This window comes from Halichoeres trimaculatus, unplaced genomic scaffold, assembly GCF_033239565.1.
Source record: "Halichoeres trimaculatus isolate MK-OKI-2021-1 unplaced genomic scaffold, fHalTri1.1 fHalTri1_scaffold_2, whole genome shotgun sequence".
Lineage (NCBI taxonomy): Eukaryota > Metazoa > Chordata > Actinopteri > Labriformes > Labridae > Halichoeres > Halichoeres trimaculatus.
The window spans coordinates 31,814,338-31,835,326 of record NW_027437180.1 but is presented as its reverse complement, the minus strand read 5'-3'; the positions used below and the strand labels follow the sequence as shown (position 1 = coordinate 31,835,326).

At 40.2% G+C, this 20,989-nt stretch overlaps 2 protein-coding genes across 3 annotated transcripts; one reads left to right on the top strand and one right to left on the bottom strand.

Annotated features, from left to right (window-relative positions):
• Positions 1-382: 382 nt before the first annotated feature.
• Positions 383-9,157, bottom strand: melk (maternal embryonic leucine zipper kinase). 2 transcript variants are annotated; one of them, XM_074684714.1, is made up of 18 exons: positions 8,990-9,157; positions 8,643-8,729; positions 8,477-8,562; positions 7,744-7,860; positions 7,495-7,638; positions 7,302-7,370; positions 7,015-7,107; positions 6,665-6,763; positions 6,425-6,493; positions 6,047-6,145; positions 5,760-5,846; positions 5,476-5,607; positions 5,194-5,358; positions 4,804-5,095; positions 1,771-1,867; positions 1,532-1,685; positions 1,343-1,446; positions 383-1,246 (listed from the first exon to the last, which is right to left on the bottom strand). In XM_074684714.1, exons 2-18 carry the CDS (start codon positions 8,719-8,721, stop codon positions 1,069-1,071), a joined length of 2,064 nt encoding a protein of 687 aa, XP_074540815.1. In that variant the 5' UTR covers positions 8,722-8,729; positions 8,990-9,157; the 3' UTR covers positions 383-1,068. The 2 variants fall into 2 exon arrangements, with proteins under 2 accessions (XP_074540815.1, XP_074540808.1); XM_074684707.1 differs by having other exon boundaries at positions 8,643-8,755; positions 8,990-9,156.
• A 4,329-nt stretch (positions 9,158-13,486) lies between these two features.
• adamtsl7 (ADAMTS-like 7) lies at positions 13,487-20,559 on the top strand. The gene is made up of 12 exons (XM_074682820.1): positions 13,487-13,624; positions 14,334-14,463; positions 14,535-14,710; positions 14,826-14,934; positions 16,594-16,779; positions 16,945-17,074; positions 17,632-17,854; positions 18,267-18,440; positions 18,565-18,738; positions 18,820-18,999; positions 20,063-20,207; positions 20,317-20,559. Exons 1-12 carry the CDS (start codon positions 13,487-13,489, stop codon positions 20,469-20,471), a joined length of 1,920 nt encoding a protein of 639 aa, XP_074538921.1. The 3' UTR covers positions 20,472-20,559.
• Positions 20,560-20,989: the final 430 nt, after the last annotated feature.

Below are 20,989 nucleotides of genomic sequence, written 5' to 3'. Positions count from 1 at the left end.
CTAGATGACTCATTCTTAATTTACCAGAATAAAACACAACATAGCTGAGGGAATAATCAAAGTATTGTTGCATTGAAATGCTGAAAATTCACATTACTCGCACACGAAACACCTGCAGTAATGAATAACACATTTCCCCTCATATCCAACAGGCAGGGATAATAAATGTTTGCTGTCATTAAACCGAACAGTCACCATCAAACTGCAACAGAGAGGAGTGAAGACAGGAAGAGGAACAGAAGGACTCTGACAGAGTGTAAAACACACCACTGCTCCATCAAACTGCTGAATGAAGACAACCAAAAAAAGATTCAACACCTGATGTCAGACGTAAATCAACGACTCTCAATCACCGCAACAAGCACATTAAACACACAAGAAACTATTTATTTTCTCTTTGATGTCATCAGACTTCTGACAGACGCAACATGACAGTTTAAAAGAAGACAAGTATGGATAAGAAATAAGACGCTTCATACAAATAACCGTGTACAAGTGTCACAACAGAGGGTCTATAATCACATGTACATCAAAAAAACAATGACATTAAATTAGTAATGCTCTGCTTCTTTCTGTTATTCAATTAAGTTTAGCACCTAAAGCGGAGAACAACAACATCCAGACATAAATATGGTAATACATAGCCAGAGGGTGTGCTGTAAATCGTGTTGTTACATATCATACATATATACGATCATCTCCAGAGGATTGACCGAGAGCAGCTTCAGCTGAGGAAGAAGAGAAGTACAACAACAATATGCAACATAAAAGAAGAAATTCTGTACAGGATCCTGACATGCGATGCTCATACATTTAATGTAACATGTTTTCTGTGTAGAGGCTGGCCTGAGGACAGTTTGAAATATTTAGAGCTGATAATCAAAGACGGATCATTAATGAAGAGCAAGTATGCTACCAAGAAGCTCTAAAGACATCGTTATTTATCACTAACTTTATCTGAAAGTATAAACATACAATTTCCCAACTTTCATTCACTTTGTTTTTGTTGATTGCGCCTCTGTTTTGACTTTTAACCTTTTGGCCGTCACAGATGAAGAAGTGCATTATTTAGATACTGGATGTGGAGAGCACATCTTCCACCAGGTGCTTGTACACCCAAGCGTCTCCCTTCAGCCTTTGGCGCCGGACTCCAACCACCTCCGGTCTCTGCAGCAGACACACCTCCAGCTCAAACTCCATGGTAACCTTCCCAAAGTCGCCATATGTCCGACATTTTAGCGTGTAGCTAAACGAAGGGGGAGAAGACACAGGACCATTAGGACTGATCTGAAAACTTGGTGGGAAAATCAGAAAGAGGGATACATTGTGTTTTTTCATTTACCCTTTCTGTGTGAAGTCGATGTTTTTCTCTGGCAGAATGGAGAGGATCTGGTTGAGGACCTGGTCTGGGTTGGTTTGGCTTGTCAGAGTAACATTATACTGCACCTAGAACAAAGACAGACAGAGAAATGCTTTGTTTACACCGCTTGTGTGGCACAGAACAGGTAGGACAAGGAGGTTGAGTTGTTACCTTGATCTTTCGGGGGCCGTCTCTCAGGGCTCGTCGTTTGCTTGGAGTGAGCATAGTGATCATCTTATCCAGACCTCTCTCCAAAGAACCAAAGACCTTTCCACCTCTCTTTTTCTTCCCACTGTCCACTGCAGCCATGTCCAAGGATCGAGACCTGGAGAGCACCAGAGGTTTGATGTTAAGCACTTTTATTCATTTCTTGCTCTTCAGGACTTTCATTCATCCTGCTGGACTCTTACCTTCTCTCAGGACTGAAAGCCATGATTTCAATGTTTGCACTTTCCTTGATGTCTGCTGCTTTCTTCTTATTTTGCTCTTTAGAGCCACTCCCTCCACCTGGAACACACACAAGGCAGAAGTATACACTGTACACACCTGACGAAAAATCACTCTACATTAAATAAATGTTCTTCAGGGTTTCAATGCATAGGTTTCTTTTAAGGCTGTGTTTGGGGTGTTTTATAGAAGAAACTATCATTTGAAAGCTAAACCTGCACATTAACTCATAATGAAAAAACAATCCTTGCTGTGGTCACATATGAGTGTTCTCCTCTGCCTTTGTGGATCTTCAGCTTGGCCCAGGGGGCGATTTTGGACTCAAATGCTTAAGAGCAATGTGTGTAGGGGGGGAGGAAGTGAATTTCTTTGATGGAGAAACTTTTCTTCTTTGGTCTTCTCCAAGAGGCCTTGCTTAGGTCTCTGAGGTGTCTCAGCTGTTGTGTCACTTTTTTAAGCTCATTTTGACATTTTTCTTAAACCTTTCCTTCACATCCAGGAGCATCTTATCCTGGAAGCAGCTGGGAATAATAAACTCGTTTGGGAAGGCTGGAGTCAAGGCATGGCTGGTCCATCGAAGCTGATGTTTGGCTTCTGCAAAAAAATTGGTATGGAGCTTCTGTTTTCCCAGCTTTAAGATTCTTCTAAGGCATGTCTAACGATGTGCTTCAAGTGCTGTGAGATATCTGCTGTATGCCACTCTGGTTTCTGATCCGTACAGAAAGGTGGGCATGACTACAGCTTTGTAGAAAAAGATTTGGGATCCTTAACCTAATCTGGAAAAAGTTTAGCCATTGGCCTAAGCCAGTGGTTTTCAAAGTGGGGGCTGCTAGAGAGCACTAGCACTAGGGGCCTCAGAAAATTGGAGGGAAGGAAAAATGGAATCTAATTATCTATTTATTCATTTATATTTATATTTAGTTTTTTTGGTAATCATTTGTTCTGAACATACAAAACATAAAGTGCTGGGTCCACATGTTTCTGATTGTTCCTATCTGCACTTTGTGTGACAGCTGCAACTTCCGCATCACAATGTCGTTATATGTAATAATAACAATAATAATCACAAACCTTGCAGTTTGTGCCTGTTATTAAGCTATCCAAAAAACTGAACTGAACTTCTAGGGATGCACCGGGATCCAGCTTTTCTGGTCTCCATACTGATACCTGGGCTTTCAATATCGACCAATACCGATCCTGATCTGATACCAGCGTTAAGTAAAATCCTGCATGCTCTACTGTGGTAGAAGACTGGTAATGTTTGAGTAAAAGACAAAAATGTGTACATCTGGAATTACTGAAGTTAATATTTTTTAAACTATAAGTTTTTAAATGTTTACCTGCAGTTTGGTTAAAAAAATGCTTCAGAATTTACAGAAATGACATTTTCATTTTAAAATTTTATACCTGGCAGACTAAAGCATAGTTTAGCTTTACTGTCAAGTTTCGACTGATCCTTTCACATAGATACCTGATCCAGCTTTGAGGGGCTGGATCGACGCAGATACCTGATACCAGGATTGGAACGGTGCATCCCCAGGCTCTTCCCCTGTCTAACTACTGGCTACATGTAAAAAAGGAGTATTTCCCCTTGGCTGACAGAGCCCTGAAATGCCTTCTCCCTTTTGCAACATACTTGTGTGAATCTGGCTTTTGTTTGTTAATTACTTCCTGTTCTAAACAAATGTAATTATTATTGAAAAGTGAATAAAAGTTAGGAAATACATTCTTAACGTTGACATTTCTTTACATATTCTGAAGCATTGAGTGTTGGTTTCCAAAAGGGGTCCCCAGACAGAAACAAATGCTGTTTTGGGAGCCTAGGCATAGTAAAGTTTGGGAACCCCTGGCCTAAGCCACATATGAATTATGAGCAGCATGTCTGGCAAATTTCTATAATAATGCCAAAAATACAAATCAAACAGTTTTTTTTTGGAAGGAATTAAAATTGAACCACAGTGACAGTAATATTTTCTAAACCTCAAAGCCTCTAAAGAGAAATGACCAGCACACTCCTCTGCTCCTATGCATGGAACCAGCCTGCTTTGACATTGATGTTGCAAACACAAAGGTTTGGTACACAGAGCAAGAAGCCTGACAAAAATGTGTCCACACACACACACACATATACACACACACCAACCAACACATACACACACCTCAAAGACAGAGCTAGGCTTTAGTGGCAAGAGAACACATGTCACTACAGCCCACGTGGGACAGTGAGCAGAGGAAAGAGACAGCTACACCTGTCACAGCACACGCCTAGGGACAGACACACACAGACCACGTTTTGTGTGTGAGTGAGTGTGTAAGTGTGTGTGTGTCAGAGGCAGCATATCTGCACTCCAGCTTAGAGAACAAGGGGCTGAACACAGAGCAGGAGCCAGATTCCAGAGGGTTTAACACCAACTAGGTCAGCTGCAGGACTTAGTCTGGTTGAGTTCAAAGAAGAAACCAATAAAGCTGCACGTCTTTGTCACTCTGACAAATAATTAAGACTAAAATGACCCTCCATCCATATTAGCGTCCTTCATATACAGATAAGTGAATAGAATTAGGTCTTTGATAATAACCTCACCTTTGTGTTGACAGTGATAAGTGATAAGTGAGTATGTGTGCGAGAGTGTGTGTCCATTTTTCAGCAGCGCTGTGACAGCTAAATCATAGAAATATGAGTGGCTTTGGAATAAAAACTGGACCAATAAATGAGTTTATTACCAGAAGACAATTTACTTGCAAATGTGGGGCATGTGGATGTGGCACTTGTGATTATGGGAGCTGCGTGAGACCGAGCGGGGGACAGATAAATGAAAAAGAGAGCAACGTGGAGAGGGGCAGTTGGCTAATGCAAATAATCTAATAGAGATTTAACTTCAAGCTCTTGTTTGGAGCGAGAAAACAATTACAGTGTACAAATAAACTGTGTGATGAACCAAACCCCGCAGCCAGCGCATCATTACTCCCACTGGTGGCCTGAAAGAGATTTCTCTTACCTTTAGGTGTGACTGGTTTGCCGTTCACGTTGGTGTTTTGATTGGGTGTGGTTAATACGTTCTTGTTGGGGCGGGAATTCTTCTTGTTGGATGCAGGAGTTCGAGGAGGAGGCAACGCGAACATTTCATCATCTTTCTCTTGCGCTGTGACGTTCTCCTTGTTCTCACTGATTCGCTCCTGGTCTCTGACCCTCCGCTCCTGGCGCTGCTGGGTTGTTGTTTTTGTTGTTCGACCTCTCTCTGGGGTTGGGCTGTAACCATGTCTTCTCTCCACTGATGGAGACGTTATTCTCTGTAGAGACAATGTTGATAGGAGTTTGTTTCTCTGATGTTAAAGAGTCAAGGTCTTCAAGACTTGATGAGACATGCAGTTGGCTCATTTTCACATACTGTGTCTTTGGTGCTTGCAGCTCCATCTGGCTGACCTCTGACCCCCTGAGGTGTACACTGTGTGACCGACACCCACGTGCAATCATCGATGTACTCTAAACCAAAATCTAGAGACCCCACAATCACTGCATCCTCATCCTCACTGAAGTGAAGGACTTCTCTGGTCTGAGAAGTAGAGAAGAAACAAGAGATGGTTCATTGAAACACATCAGTTGAAACAGCTCATTTGAAGACAGTGAAAAGCCCAAAGTCTCCGTTGGGAGTTGTGATCCTGACTCTGACCGGTAATCCCTGGTGCAGAGGGGAGCAGGAGTCCTCGCAGACCACTCGCTCGGGGCGCAGGCGGATCGGTTTGCCCCTCTGCTTCTTTGACAGCAGCAGCAGGTAGGTGGCTGTGGTTTGATCATAACGCCACTGTGGGAGTAAAGACGCATCAGACTGTGTAGTAGATACAGCTTATGTAACGATGATTTGACAGCAAACAAAAACAAGAAGAAAGACTTCACCACTTTTTTAATCTACATCCAAGTTACATCAACTGGTCATGATAAATAAAATCAAAGCACCTCTTTGACCAGCGCGGTTGTGCTCTGTCTGGATCGTTTCATGTTGACCGCCATCTCAGTGATGCAGTCCTCATCTATATGGCCAAGCTTAAGAAAAAAAAAAGACGATTAAATACATAAAAGACAAGTCAAATTCTCCTTTTATGAGTAAAAAACAATAATATCTATCATGAGAGTCATTCTGAAATAATAAAAGTGCAGAGAAATATTTAAAGCTGCAGCCACATTTGTCTTGGTGAATCTGTTTGTATCAGTAAGACTGTGTATTCACGTGTGTTTGTGCGTACCGGCTGCCTGCTGTGCCACTCCACAGGGCTATTGTAGTCCTTCATCACCCAGGGATGGTCCAGCAGCTGACGAACAGTAAGACGCCGCTTGGGGTCCACCTACAGGTCAAACACAGAAACTACAGCTCAGTTTTAATGGATTACAAATGTCATGCTGTGAAAATTAATAAAATTAGACACAAATAACACCATCTTTACACCATCGCTGTTAAGTCGTATTGACTTTTTTCATTGATGAGAGTAAATTAACATCGAAGAGAGACAGAAAACTGAAGATCTGCAGCATAACCATCAGATCTATGGACTTAAAATACATCAGACTGAAAGACAAAGGGAGCTCAGAGAAAAGAAAAAGAAGAAAAATGACTTTTTTTGTACCTGCATCATTTGGTTGAGGAGGAGGACACTACCTGGAGAGAGCCAGTGGGGATTATCATATTTACCTCTCTGAGGACAAAAAGAAGGGAAAAAATGATTCCTTGGTTTCGGGATCTGCTTCTCTATCTTTAGTTTTTACTACAAAAATGAATGAAATGCTTTTCATCACACAGTTCAGAGTCAGGCGCCCAAATATTCATTTTCAGAAATGAAGCGCCGTTGGGACATCAACACTCTTACTGTAATCTTTCTGTAGAGGACCATGCAGTTGTCGTCATCGAAGGGCAGGTATCCACAGAGCAGAGCGAAGAGCAGCACTCCCATACTCCATACATCAGCCTGCAGGTTCACACATCAGCACATAGCACAATTTCAGCTTCAGGTGCTACAGGTAGGATTTCACAGCTCAGTTGCACTGAGTCATGCACCAGCAAATATGATCAGGAGACCATGAAAAAGTAGGAATGTGGAGCAGGGAGGCAATCACAGCCTCAAGTGAAAAAACAAATGCAAGTTTTTGGGACTTCAATATGGACCAATCTTGAATTTGCAACACTGATTGGTTGAGAAGTAAAACATGGGTCCCTCACCTCTGAACCAATATATGCTTTCCCCTGGATGAGTTCAGGAGCAGCATACGCAGGGCTCCCACAGCACGTCATCAGCTCATACCCCAAACCCCCCTGGGAAAAAGAGCACAGTCTAAAGACATGGCGTATACATACAGTATACAGGTGCTGACTTCCATGTAAACTACTTTGTTATAGCATTGACTACAGTACAACTTTCTATGTAAACTCTATGTTTTTCTTTTTTTTTATCACTGGGAGTAATCATTTGATCATAAATACAGTGTGACAATAACTGTAAAATGTACCTTAGGTTTAGCACACAATCCAAAGTCGATCAGTTTCAAGTTGTGGTCTTCATCAATCAGCAAATTTTCCTGAATTCAGAGAAAAATCATTAAAGCAGACATTAATATAATATGCTATCATAGAAAACCACACACACTTTGTTGCTGTGTTTCTCAGTCACACTTCCAGTCAATAATCAGAAGTTGTTCTTACTGGTTTGAGGTCTCTGTGAGCGTATCCCTGACTGTGAACATAAGCCATCGCTGACACAATCTGTCTGAAAAACACCCTGGTCTCCTCCTCTGACAGACGGTCCTTTGCTATGATGTAGTCAAACAACTCTCCCCCTGTGCAGTACTGAGAAGGAAAGCAGAAACATAGAGAAGAATAAGACATCAAATAAGTGGATAGAACAATTTCAGGTCTTCACTGACCAACGCACTGGTTGTGTGTGTGCTTTACCTCCAGCACCATGAAGATCTGAGTGGAGGTCTCTATGACGTGGTAAAGACGACAGACGTGCTGATGGCTCAGGTTTTTCATGGCCTCGATCTCCACCTTCACTCGAGGAAGATCGTCCTGGTGTGGAAACCAGTAAAGTTTACGTTTAAAAAAAAATTTTATGAAGCATTTCATGCAGACCTTCACTGACATGCACATACGATGAAAATTAGGGGCCGCAGATCAAAATCAGTGGAAATGAGGCTGATGAAGAGTAGTTATGAACAGTTTGAGACAATTTTAAAGTGATATTGCCCGTGTCGAGTTACATTATGTCTCAAAATCTGTTATTCACACTTTAATTGACAATAAGCTGAGAAAAAGTGCCAAATGAAACAAAAGTCACTTGCTGACTTTTGCTATTACTTGGTCTTGAATTTTAAAAGATTTTCTCTATGGTGCTTATGTTTTATGATTCAAAAACAATCAAATAGACCAATATTGCAGCAAGAATCCTAAGGTTTCAATGAAACTAAAAACTTGTTGTACGTTAGATCTATATCTAATATTTGTAAGATTACACAACAAACTGTTGTTTGCTCTTAACACCTTTTCCTGAAAAGGCATTTACCACTTGAAATGTGTTAAACTTTAAACACGAAAGATGATTCATGAACTAGTCCATTTTAGCTGTTACATTCATCATGATTACACTGTATAACAATTAGGTGGACAGAGTCTCTCTTTGACTGACCCCCAGATCCTTCTTGTTCATGATTTTAATGGCCACCTTCTCTCCTGTCAGGATGTGTCGACCCAGCTTGACTTTAGCAAAGCCCCCTGAAAACAAACACAGGGTTTATAAAAGACATGGGAAAAGACTATGCTGCTTAACCGGTTACAAACGTCAATGTTATTACCTGAGCCGATAGTCTCGTACACCTCATAATACTTGTAGAGCTCGTCGACTCCACGGTGTTCAGTCCTTTCCACAGGCATCCTCCCTCCTTCAGCAGCACAAAGATTAAGCTCACTGCGTGGAAAGAAAGGCTTTTATAGTAGCTGGGTTTGACCAACACTTACGACAGCACTCAAAAATTAAAACACAAACTGTTTTTGTTTGCAGAAAAAAACGTAAAATTTTCTGATGAGCTCCCGTCACTCAACAGAAAACCGCATTTCAGCTAAAATAGTTAGGAACTCTGAAGCCAACACAGTTTGAGTTTCCACATAACAACGCAAATCTGCGTGTAGACGTTAGACATACCTGAATACTGTTGAAAACCAGAGAGTAAGCAGATTAATTCAGTTAATAACCAGATGCCATGGGAAAGAATGCCTCCGGATGAGATGTTTTGTTCCAGAAGTTTGAATTTCGCACGTTGACGTTGACTCCACTTCCTGCTTCCGGTTTGTGCGTTGTCTGCTCTCTTGTGGCGGAAAACAGGTACTACAGCCTTACATGAAAAATACTTCATGTTTTTATTTCAGAAATACATGGAACTAGTTTACGATCACTTGGAAGCTGTGTTTTGTTAAAATAAATCACACAATGAATTTCTATATCTATGAATCCAGCCTTTGGGCAACGTTAGCTAAAACCTCTTTGTCTCAAATACCATCAAGCTGAATGTGTCTATTTCCCCAAATGTTTAAATACAAAAATAATTGTCTTCTTCATTTTATGACTTTTTAAAAACTTCTTCTTCTTTTTTTTCTTATTGCTATTCTAACTCCTGGCTCTTACTTTTATTATCATAACCTTAATCTCTTTTTTTTTTCTATATCTACTGTTTATTTTTATTGCTTTTATCTTTTCTACTGTCCTACTTAGACTTGTGTGTTCTTACTTTTGGTCTCTGTGTTCTTCCTCTATGCTGTTAGGTTCTTATGTTGCCTGTGTTGGTTGAGTTTGATATAGTTTCTGTACATTTTGAGATATGGGCTTACCATTGCGCTGTTAATTGCTAGCTTTTAATTTATTCATTTAATGTGATTTATTTTGTTTTAGCACCTCTGTTGTTATGCACTTTGTAAACTAATGTTTTTAAAGGTGCTATTTAAATAATGTTATTATTAACATGACAGCCAACAAATAGCTGACACAGGCTTTTTGATTTTTGCACGACCACCTGGTATGACACAATAGTAGAAAATGAGGAATGACGATAGTTTTTTTTTTTTTTATTATTATTAATTTTTTTTTTTTTTTACCATGGCTTTTCATTTGTACAAAGTAAGAACTATCAGATAATTTTCCAAGTATATATATTTCAAATGAATTTTTATGCTATTTTTCATTTTTATGTATTTTACAGTTTATTTCACTGATGCTTCACAATTTTAGTTTGCATGTGGTGAAAGGGGAGCCGGATTCTATTTTACACACTGTTTGGTTTTTGATATGCTGAATAATACCTTGGATGTTACAAATCAATGCACCTTAGATGTTTTTTGATCCAAATGTTTCCCTTATCTAATATGTAAGCTACTTAATGAGTGGTGTGTAGACTGAGAACAGTTCAGTACAGTCAGTATAATCCAACTCAGGGTGACTTCAGCACCCTGCTTCTGCTACCCAAAGCATTTTGTCTAGCCATAAATTTTCTGATTGACTAAAAATTTCTTTAATGAGAAGTTTGATATTCTTTGTACCATTTTATGAACATTATATTCTTGAGCACATACAACATAAAGAAATGTGTGTGGCACCTTACACCTTACTCTAATCTGTGTTCACAGGCTGTTTACAAACCCTGAATTGCACTGTAAGGACTGTTCTGCTTGACCCCACAGGTATGTGTTTGCAGCAGTTGGCCAGAAAGGTGTATGTTTTATTTCAGAAGGTGTGTGTTCCTTCACCTGGGCAACCACTCAAGCCTGTTATTAAGAAGAGGTGAGAGGTGAGCCTAAAACTCACTGGATGCATTTGACAGACCTGTAATGACTGTAAACAACCACTCTCACTGTCACAGCGTTCTTCTAGCTGGAGGCTAGAGGATACTTTTCTTCTCTCTTGGCCCTTATCTTACATCAAATGCATTAAAAACAGCTAATTTCACCTGTTTTGCATATTTGGTAGAGTAACAATGCTTCTTGAGGCCTGTAACAGCATGATCTAATCATGCTTTAGTCTACATAAGACACAAAGACATGTTTAACATGAAAAATATCACATTCTGACACCCTGCCAACACTGACAGATGGCTGCAGAGGAATTTCAGTGATTGATTGGTGGTCTCCCAGTGTTTCTCATGATAGCTAGGGAAGGGGTTGGTTGTTAGGGAAGTAACCATGGGTTTAGGGACATCCAGGTGTCAGTGGTATGACAGAACCCCTCATTTGGTTTCAGAGGCAGCTGGCCAGGACGGGACACAAGGACATCAAACAACCCACAGCTGGAGAAAACAGAGAGGGAAGAAGAAGAGAATGAGGAGAGGAGACAAGGAAATGGAATAGGGGAGAAGAAGCAGATGAGAAAGTTTAAAAAAAAGTGCAGAACAGAGGAGAAAAACAGAGAATGTTCAGAGGACAACTCTTAAACTCAAGTGTTGAGCTAAATTTTTCAACTGTATTGTTCATACTCACTGTCTTTTTCTATTTAATCTTCCTTTCTTCTTGTTGGACTGTGGTCAGAGTGGCCAGCAAGGAGAGACACTAACTAAACACATTTTGAATAGTCACACATGTTTGAACCCCTAAAAGGAACTGGCTTTGTATAATATTTTTTTTAATCCATCAGCAAGAGTCCCTCCATTCCCAAATCTACATGAGCTCACAATTTTACTGCACATTAAAACATATTTTCAATGAACTGTAACAAAGTGTAAGCCAGTGGGTGTTTCCTCCTCTGGGTCCTTTTATAAGATGCAATTCAGGAGAAATGTTTTTCTTCTTTTTGAAGTAAAAAAAAAATAATGGTTTTAATGCTTTGGAAGGGCAAGCTCTGCTATAGTCAATGCTTTTAGCAGACATCAACGGCCTTCCATGGCCATGGCCAGCCTGGGTTTGGATGAGGGTTTGCCTGTTAAGTTTCACTAACACTCTGTGGAGTTGGGGGGGCAACTCAGTTGAATCCATAATAATCCCACGAAAAGCTGCAACAGATGAAAACTAAACACTTGTGAGTTATGTTGGAAGAAACCTGCACCTTGGTGGATTGCATGGAAGTGAATGTGTGGCTGTTTGCTTGTACGTGTCACAGATTTAAAACTTAAGTACTCATGATGTGTGTATAGAATCAAACATAGCTGCTATTAAGCTGTCAAAGTGGAAAACAGACACTGTAGCCCTGTAGTTCCTGTCTGACATTGGCTCCTTGAGAGCCTGTCATAGCTCAGTGATGTTTCTCTGCAGGGGACCGGCGTCTAGGATCTGGCTGTGTCCCACAGAGAGTAATAAAAAGTAAAACATAAAGTATCTGTGTTTAGATGTTGAGTATAAAGGTGAGTGTTGCAATTATGCTTTGTGGTGCAGGGTCAAAGCCAGCGTGTTTCAGGTGAAGGGAATTGTCCTTATGAGGCTTTTTTTCTCACTAACACGGCTTTCCCAGTCCTGATCGTTTCCCTCTGTTTTACAGACGTTGCATCATCCTTTATTGCCTTATTCACACATATGTGCCTCATATATCTTTGTGGCTCTCAAGGCACAAACTTACGCATTCACACGAGTTGTACTGATGATTTCACACCCATGTTCTGAACAGCTGTGGCGATCGACAAGGGAAAACTCTGACATGTTTTGGTTTCTGCGACTCCCTCCAAGAACAAAACAGGTAAGAAAAAAACTCCACTCTACACCTGCCCTTTGAATGTCTTTTCATTGCATCGCATGTTAGGTAAAAACTCTCTCTTAGAAACTCAACATAAAACAATAGAAGGTTAAAAATCCAGGAAAGCTGCACCTCATTGTGTCTTCATTCAGAGGATCATCTGCCAAAAGCCAAAACACTCAGCAAGGGAAATATATTGCACCCATATGTGTTTGTATACCCCCAAATCTTAAACATCCATGCAAATATTGCCATTACCTCTCCAGATGAAGCCTTGGAGTGTTTGTCACTCTGGGGGTTTCACTTTTGGCCAGTGGATTTACAGTCATGTCTGAATCGATTTCCTTGTTTCCCGACATAGTGCAACGTTAATCTGAGTCACAACAGAATTGGCATCATTTGGGTGCGAATCACTGATGAAAGACTATTGAATCACCACTAAAATCAGCTCCGTTTTAAGTGAACAGTGTTCTCTACAGAAGGACAGGGAAGTGATATGCTGCGGTTACATTTGACATATTTTTTAAATTATCCTTAATCCATGCTATTGAAGTTTTTTTCATCTTTCTTCTTTCTGTTGTCATCAAAAGACAAAAGAAGAACTTCAGAACAAAGCAAGTTTTAGTGAAAACAAGAAAAGGGTGGAGATGTCAGAGCCCAATAAAGAGTGAAGTGTGTCCAAAGATTCACAGGGAGAGTTATTAGTTTTGGATAAGACCTGGGCAAACACATCAGGGTCCTGTCCTCTTGCCATAAACACACTTCATTTGCTGTCACAACATTCATACTGAGGTGCAAAATACAAGTGACCTCCACTGGAAACAACTTGAAGAAATCTGCTTCAACAATTTTCACTTTCTTTAAACATTTCCCCCAGACTTAAACTGTTATCCCTCCCATCCCTTAAGCCAACCCCACCTCACAAACACACACTCCCCCATGTAACGTGTGTGAGTATGTGTGTGTAAAGTGTCCTCCTCCTTCAGACTCTCCATGGCTGGATTGTGGCAGCAGCTTGGCTCCCTGCGACAGGGTCGAGCGCTGGCTCTCCTGCACTACTTCATCTGTCTCCTCTACCCACCTTCGGGTGCTCTTTCCTGGGATACAAACACTGGAAAGCCCCCTGTTGAGGTAGGACATCCACAAGAGGATAGAACATAATAGAAAAATTACAGTTTTAAAAAGCTATGTGCATGTTGCATGTTACATTTTGTGTTTTCTCTATCTTCTAGAGTTGTGTTGGTGGTCTATTTGCAAAATTTTAGAAATACTCTGAAGTTACGGCTTTATCTTTTGAACCCAGAGGAAAGCATTTCATTTTTTAACAGTTGTCTTTCATTTAAAAACTCCCCCCTTAACCCCCAAACTAAGTAAGGACACTGGGAGATATCTGCACAACTGGCCAAGGAATATATTTGGATGACTTAGGCATGTTTATGACCAACACATTCAGTTTGAACAGATTTCTAAACATCAGTAGAGAAGTAGGGTGGCTTGAGGCCTGTTAAAATACATGACAAACAGAGAACAGAAGAGGTAAACTCCAAAATAAAGATCTGCATTGAGAGCAGAAAAATAGAGCGGAAAAGTTCCCCGACTCAAACCAACTGTTGGAGTGAAGTAAGGGAGCTATGAGAGTTCAAGCAAGAAAGAGGGAGAGAGTTAGGATGCACTGGTAAAATTAGGGGAAAAGAGAGCAAATGTGAAACAGTGGAACTGAGGAATTATACACAGCAGTCTGTTGTGTGCTGGTTGTGCAGGTAGGTGTACACATGTAGTGTGAAGGGTTTGTACCTCTGTGATTATGTGTGTGTTCATGTGTATGCATGTTTTTTGGCAGGGATATGAAGTGGTGAAGGGGAATTTCTCCCGAATTTTCCTTCGCGTTGGCTACCATAAGATTGCTGAGATTCCTGAAGGAGCACGCAACATCACCATACAGGAGACGATAAAGAGCCGAAACTATCTAGGTACACACAGAGGTACACCATGTTTTAAATGAAGCTCAACAGTAACTGATGAACTTGTGGTTTTCCTTCAGCTTTGCGGACACAAACTGGCGTCTCTATTATCAATGGAAACTGGGTGATTGACAGGCCAGGGCTCTACACTGCTGTGGGAACACAACTGATTTATCAACGACCCAATGAAATCCGTTCCCGCACTGGAGAGTCCATCACTGCACCTGGACCAATCGCTGAAGACTTACATATTTATGTATATCAGTCTCTCACTACTACAAATAACATTACTTGAGCTGTATTACTTCTGATCCTTGTACAACATACTCCTCATCTGTCTCTTTCTCCCTCTCTGCTTGCATTCCCAACAGCTAATCTACCAACAACCAGGCCCCAGCATACACTATGAATACAGTGTGCCTCTACAAAACACACTTCCAACTCACAAGCCAGTCACACCTACTGATATTCCACCCCTGGGTGAGAGAACACACACAATGATGCATGAACGCAATTAAAACTTTATTAGAGTGACCTCAAATGACCACAGTGTCGTTTCTCAGACTTAATATTTGGGTTTGTCATCAGGGAATATAACACATAACAGATGCTTTGTTTGTGTCTGGGTGTGCAGGACAGAGCCTTGTGTGTGTTTGTGTGTGTGTAGTTCAGATTTCACTCCAGTTTCTTGGTAACGCCAAATTATATTAGTTTCAACAAAATTGTTCTATTAAAAATTTGATAAGCCAATCTTTGTTCTGGGAAGAAGCTCTTTACCTCACACTTAGACAATGACCCCTCACTTGGGCAAATTTATTTTCACAGCCTTATACTTGGTCTGTAATAGATAACAGCTTAACTTGGATGTCTGCTGACAAAAGCACCTAATTGTTATTACATTACTTAATTTTAAGATACCTCTTGAACTTTAATAAAAAACATAAGTTCATAGCTGCTCATGATGTCACATTATAGTGAACACCTTTTGTAGCTGATTGAAGCCTTGATGTTTTGAAATTTACATATAGCCCTGAAGTCCAAAACACAACAACAAAAACATACACAAAAAAGTGGTAGTGCTTTTTCTTTTGCATTTTATATTTATGTGTTTCTTTTTCTGTCGTTTTGAGTTATATTTTTGTTTTTGTGTTTGTCGTCCTGTTATGCACTTCAGGGCCACCTTGTCATATTCTTGTTATAGATTACATTCAAGGTTGCACTTATGTTGGGAATCTTACCAATCGTTATGATGGTCGTATTCCATATTGATTATCAACAAATAAGACTGATAAGCTAGTGAAAATCTGGAGAGTCTTACTTTGTGTGACAAAAACAAATGAGATAATTTGTTGGTTGCGTAAACATAACTTTGGCATGTTACTACTTACCAGCTAAATCAACTGTGACTAGGACGTTGCTAAATGATAACATTGCTGTTTGATAGCATTTAAAATACGTAATGTGAGACTCAGTTATTGAAAACTGAGTAATCTAGCTACAATCAAAATGCAGCTGATGCTAGCATTCAACCATTCCCTTGCTTACTTTTAGCTTGGAGATTCCGCCTCCTAGCTGCCGCTTAAAACTTCACAATGCTAACATTAGCATTCAGTATCTTCTGAACTAACACTTCTATTACAAAGGACTCTGCTGAGTTTTGACAGGCTTGACTTTGTGAAAACAACTTATTTAATAATGTGTTAGCTACTATGTCACGACAGCTAATGAAAGCATTTAATTGTGTCATGGACTTTTGTTACTGTCAGTTGAGACACATTTAAAGAGGTATAACATAATTAAAGAAAATGGTTAAAATTTAGTCAGTTTTTAGCTTATTATTGAATATGTGTTAAACTTGTCAGCTGTTTCAATACAAGTTAAAGAAGGCCACCAGACTCAACATGTCTAAAGTAACTTCACTTTGTAATTATGATAAACTGCTTTTAACAACCTCTGACAGGAAATCTAATGTCCCATTTTAGTTGTTTTTTGCGACACAAAGTGAATTTGCCTGTGCTTGTCTTTGTCTGCATTTATTGCTTAGTTGTGTTTTCTAACCATCATACATTTCCAGTGCCAGCAACTCCTTTTCTTTGAAACTTGCATGTCAAGTGGTGTCATAACAGTCTTTATCTTTAGTGACAAAAGTAACCCCTTCCCACACTGGTGAGAAAGTCCACCAAGATGCCAGCACAAACAATGGCAACAAAGAGAGACCCCACCCGAACCAGGTTCCCTCAGACCCCAGTGTGGCACCAGAAGTTTGTACCACCTACACCTGGACAAAGAGTGGGGGCTCAGAGTGCAGCACAACGTGTGGTATTGGTGAGTGTCAGTGTTCATGAATGTGTGGCTGTTAAGAACTATAAAAAAAGATTCAAACCTGAACAATAAAATTGTGCGTAGTTTTGTAGTACTATTTGTGTGGACAAACATACACTTAATATCATTTTTGTTTGTTTGGTGTGTGTGTGTCTGCACACTTGCCAGGCAGGCGTCGGATACTGTGGGAGTGCGTTGAGAAAGATTCACGGGTTACAGTCCCCGCTGACCTCTGTGACCTCAACTTGCAACCAACACACCAGGAAGAAGAATGCAACACGCGGCCATGTCCTGCATAGTGAGCTGCCCACACACACACACACACACACATACACACACACACACACACACACACACACACACACACACACACACACACACACACACACACACACACACACACACCTGCACACACACACACACACACACACACACACACACACACACACACACACACACACACACACACACACACACCTCTGATGTCCCGTACTCAGAACAGATATACAGATTCATTTGACTATGTTTGTTCCATGTGATGTGGTTTTGGTTTCCATTACTCGTGGTAAATAACATTAGAACTTAATGCAGCCAAAAATGTAACATCATGCCAGTACATTAAGTGGATCTCAAAATCTTTTTGGCTACCGTGCCACTGATCCTTGGCAGCCTGCATGTGTTAAATATGTCTTTCTAACAGGGTAAGAGCGGCAGAGAATTGCAAAACTGAAGATTTAGTAAAAACTGAACACAGGATGAGTAGCAAATTTGTTGTCAAACTGATGACACTGACCATGTGAAATCTTTGCTAAAGTAATGCTGATTGCATCTCCTCCACCTGTGATGGGCTGACAGCTGGGATGTTGGGGAGTGGTCAGAGTGCAGCAGGAGGTGTGGACCGGGTAATCAGCAACGCCAGGTCATCTGCCGTCAGGTCACTCATGTTCACAGCAATGGGACAGAGACCTCGGTTACTGTGCCGCCAAAGATGTGTGGGCTGTCTGATATGCCAGTGACCAAGTCTACATGTCAGCTGAAGATCTGTAGCCAGTGGGAGATCCGGTCTGAGTGGAGCCCAGTGAGAACAAACACACATACACACACCTCAGTATCATTGATGCATTACCCTTAAATTAACTATCCTCTGCCTTGCAGTGTGGGTTAGCCTTAGATTTATACAGTAATTACAAATCACAAGTCTGCAGCCAAAAATCAAAGAGTGAAGAACTGAGATCTTAATGTTGTTCTTTAAGAACCAATGTTCAAGAGAAGAGAATCCCAGGTGAACTCCAGCTCTTTTTTATAAACTGCCTCCTTGCCTGGGTGCTATAGATCTGGTGTGTGACATCTGGTTATCTTTCAAAATGGGAATATGGCTAAAAATAAAATAACAGGACATGTTCTTCCTTTCAGTTTATACGTACATTACAGTGTTAAAGATGTTGACCTTAATTACTTATGTCCCTCTTGCCAACCCCTTTGTTACTCAGTGTTCAGTGCCATGTGGAGTGGGCCAGCGCAGCAGGGAGGTGGTATGTGTGAGCAACCAGGGAGATGTGGAGGAGGATGAGGAGTGTAACATGAACTTAAGGCCAGACACACTACAGAACTGTGACATGGGAGCATGTGCACGCAGCTGGTTCACCTCCCTCTGGAGCCAACAGGTAATGTGAAAAACTCTGAGTGTGGAAGTGTCCTGCACAGTTCTTGGAAAAATGAGATCATGTTTGAAACCATGACTGAAAAGTGTCAAAAGGTTTATTTATGTGTGTGTTTGATTTTTCTCAGTGCTCTGCAGACTGTGGGCAAGGCAATCGAACCCGAGCAATAGTGTGCCTGGTCGATCATGTGACTGATCTTCCATTGGGCAGCTGTGAAGGGGAACGCCCACCTGAAGTGACATCATGTGACTCTGGCCCCTGTCAGGACCGCCTTGAGTGGTACACAGGACCCTGGAGTCAGGTAATTCACACACTCGCACAATGAAATACTGACCATTTGAGGATCTACCTTACCTGTGTATGTTTCTGTGTGTGTGTTAAGTGTTCTGCAGAGTGCGGCAATGGTACACAGACCCGGAGTGTGGCTTGTATTTTTAACAACGATGGTGTGAAGGAGGTTGTGGACCAGCTGAAATGTTCCAGTCTTCCTCAGCCAGTCACAACTCAGCACTGTAGTCTGAAACCATGTGGTGTCCAATGGTACATCACAGATTGGAGTGCAGTGAGTATCCCACAAGGTTATAATAGTTAACTAAAACGAAACTAAAAACGAAAACTAAAAATTAAAATACATCGCAGTTAACTCAGACTAATAAAAACTAGAAAAAAAAACCAGAAATGATAAGTAAACTAAAGCTGTATCTTGTGTTCACAAAACTAATTGAAACTAACTAAATTAGAGACAAAATGTCCTTAGTTATCGTTTTTGACAATATTAATAGCCTTTGGGATTTGAATTAATCTGACACTTTTTCCCAACCATTTTTACAACAGTTTTAGGCAGTTGTCAGCCATCAAAGCGACGTTCTGGGACGTGCTTGTTTACTGCACTGACTGGCTGTACGCTGTGCTGCGACGAAACGTAGTGGAGCAATGAATCAGAGCATCTGTAATAGTTTACTTGCATGTTAGTTTGACTTTAATTGTACTTGTGTCTGACTTTATTGTTACAGAGTACAAGTTTCTAATTATCAAAGCTCATATTATATTCTTTTATATAATTTATGTTTATATTATTTTTATAAAATTTATGTTCACATTATTTTTTTACATTATTTATGTTTATATTTTTTATATTAAGTTTATATTATTTTTTTTATTTTTTTATTAAGGCAGCAGCCAACAGTTCAGTATAAGCATTGACTGAGCAGCGAGCACTATGTTGGACTTGGAAATAAACAGTATTACAAAATATTTACTCTGACCTTTTTGAATCCTGCAACTGGTTAATAAGGTATGAACAATTAAAATTAAACTAAAACTAAACTAAAACTAAACTAAAACTAAGCCTTGTTGCAAAACTAAAAACTAAGTAAAAGTAAAGTCCATTCTGAAACTAATTAAAACTTAACTATAATGGAAAAAAAGGCCAAAACTAACTAATACTTAACTATAATGACAAATCCAAAGATATTATAACCTTGGTATCCCAAAGCTTATGAAATTAGTGATAAGAAAAAGTGTGTTTTTATTAACCTGTTTGCTAATATAACTCTGAAATTGTTGTCTCAACCCTGTTAAAAAAAAAAAAACAGTGCACTGAAATTACTTTTTCCTTTCCTCAGTGTTCACGCTCCTGCAACACTGGATATAGAGTGCGTGAAGTGCGTTGTCTCACTGATAACATTGTCCCAAGCAACGATTGTGACCCAAAGTTGACTCCAGAAAGCCGAGAAGAATGCAACAAACAACCTTGTGTAGCTGAGATCAGTAAGTCTACTTGGAAGCTTGGTAATTATCAGGTTGATTTCAACAAACAGACCTGCTTTTCTCAAATGTCGATTGTGATTCTTTGCCCGTATCGTCTCTCCCTCCACAGACCCGTCATGCAGTGACCAGTACCATAACTGTGTGGTGGTGGTTCAAGCCCGACTCTGTGTTTACCCTTACTACAGAAGCGTCTGCTGTGCCTCATGTTCCCGGTCCCAGAAATCATACCCCAAATCATTAGAAAAGAACTACATTCACAGGTGATGATGCCAGCCAGAGGTTAAAGTACCTCAGCTCTGTGGAAAAGATAATGAAGAGTGATTTCTGTTGAAAAACAAAACAAAACAAAACCTAGTATTCAGCTGCTTTCTTCTGAACTCAGACTCCAGCAAACCTGTCTGTAAGAGCAGCATGTGAAAGCAAAGTGGAATAACAATAACTTTAACATTCATATTCGAAATACTTGAACATAAAACACACTCTTTGACAAGTTTCTCAATATATAGGTTTTAGGAATGTTTCTGTCTCAGTGTGACTTAAAACTGAAACCTCCACATTTGATGATGTGCTCGTATTTATTCTGAATAAAGGCTGTATTTCATCTCCTTTTGTAAAATTTGCAGAAAAAGTTTTATATCTGAATCTAACTGCATAGTGTTCAAAATTTCACCAATAGTAGAGCGTAATCACTCCAGACTGTATGAGCCCTTCATGAAAAAAAAGGTATCAACACCACCACCTCTAAAAAACTCATATGATTTTAAGTTCATCCTCTAAAAAAG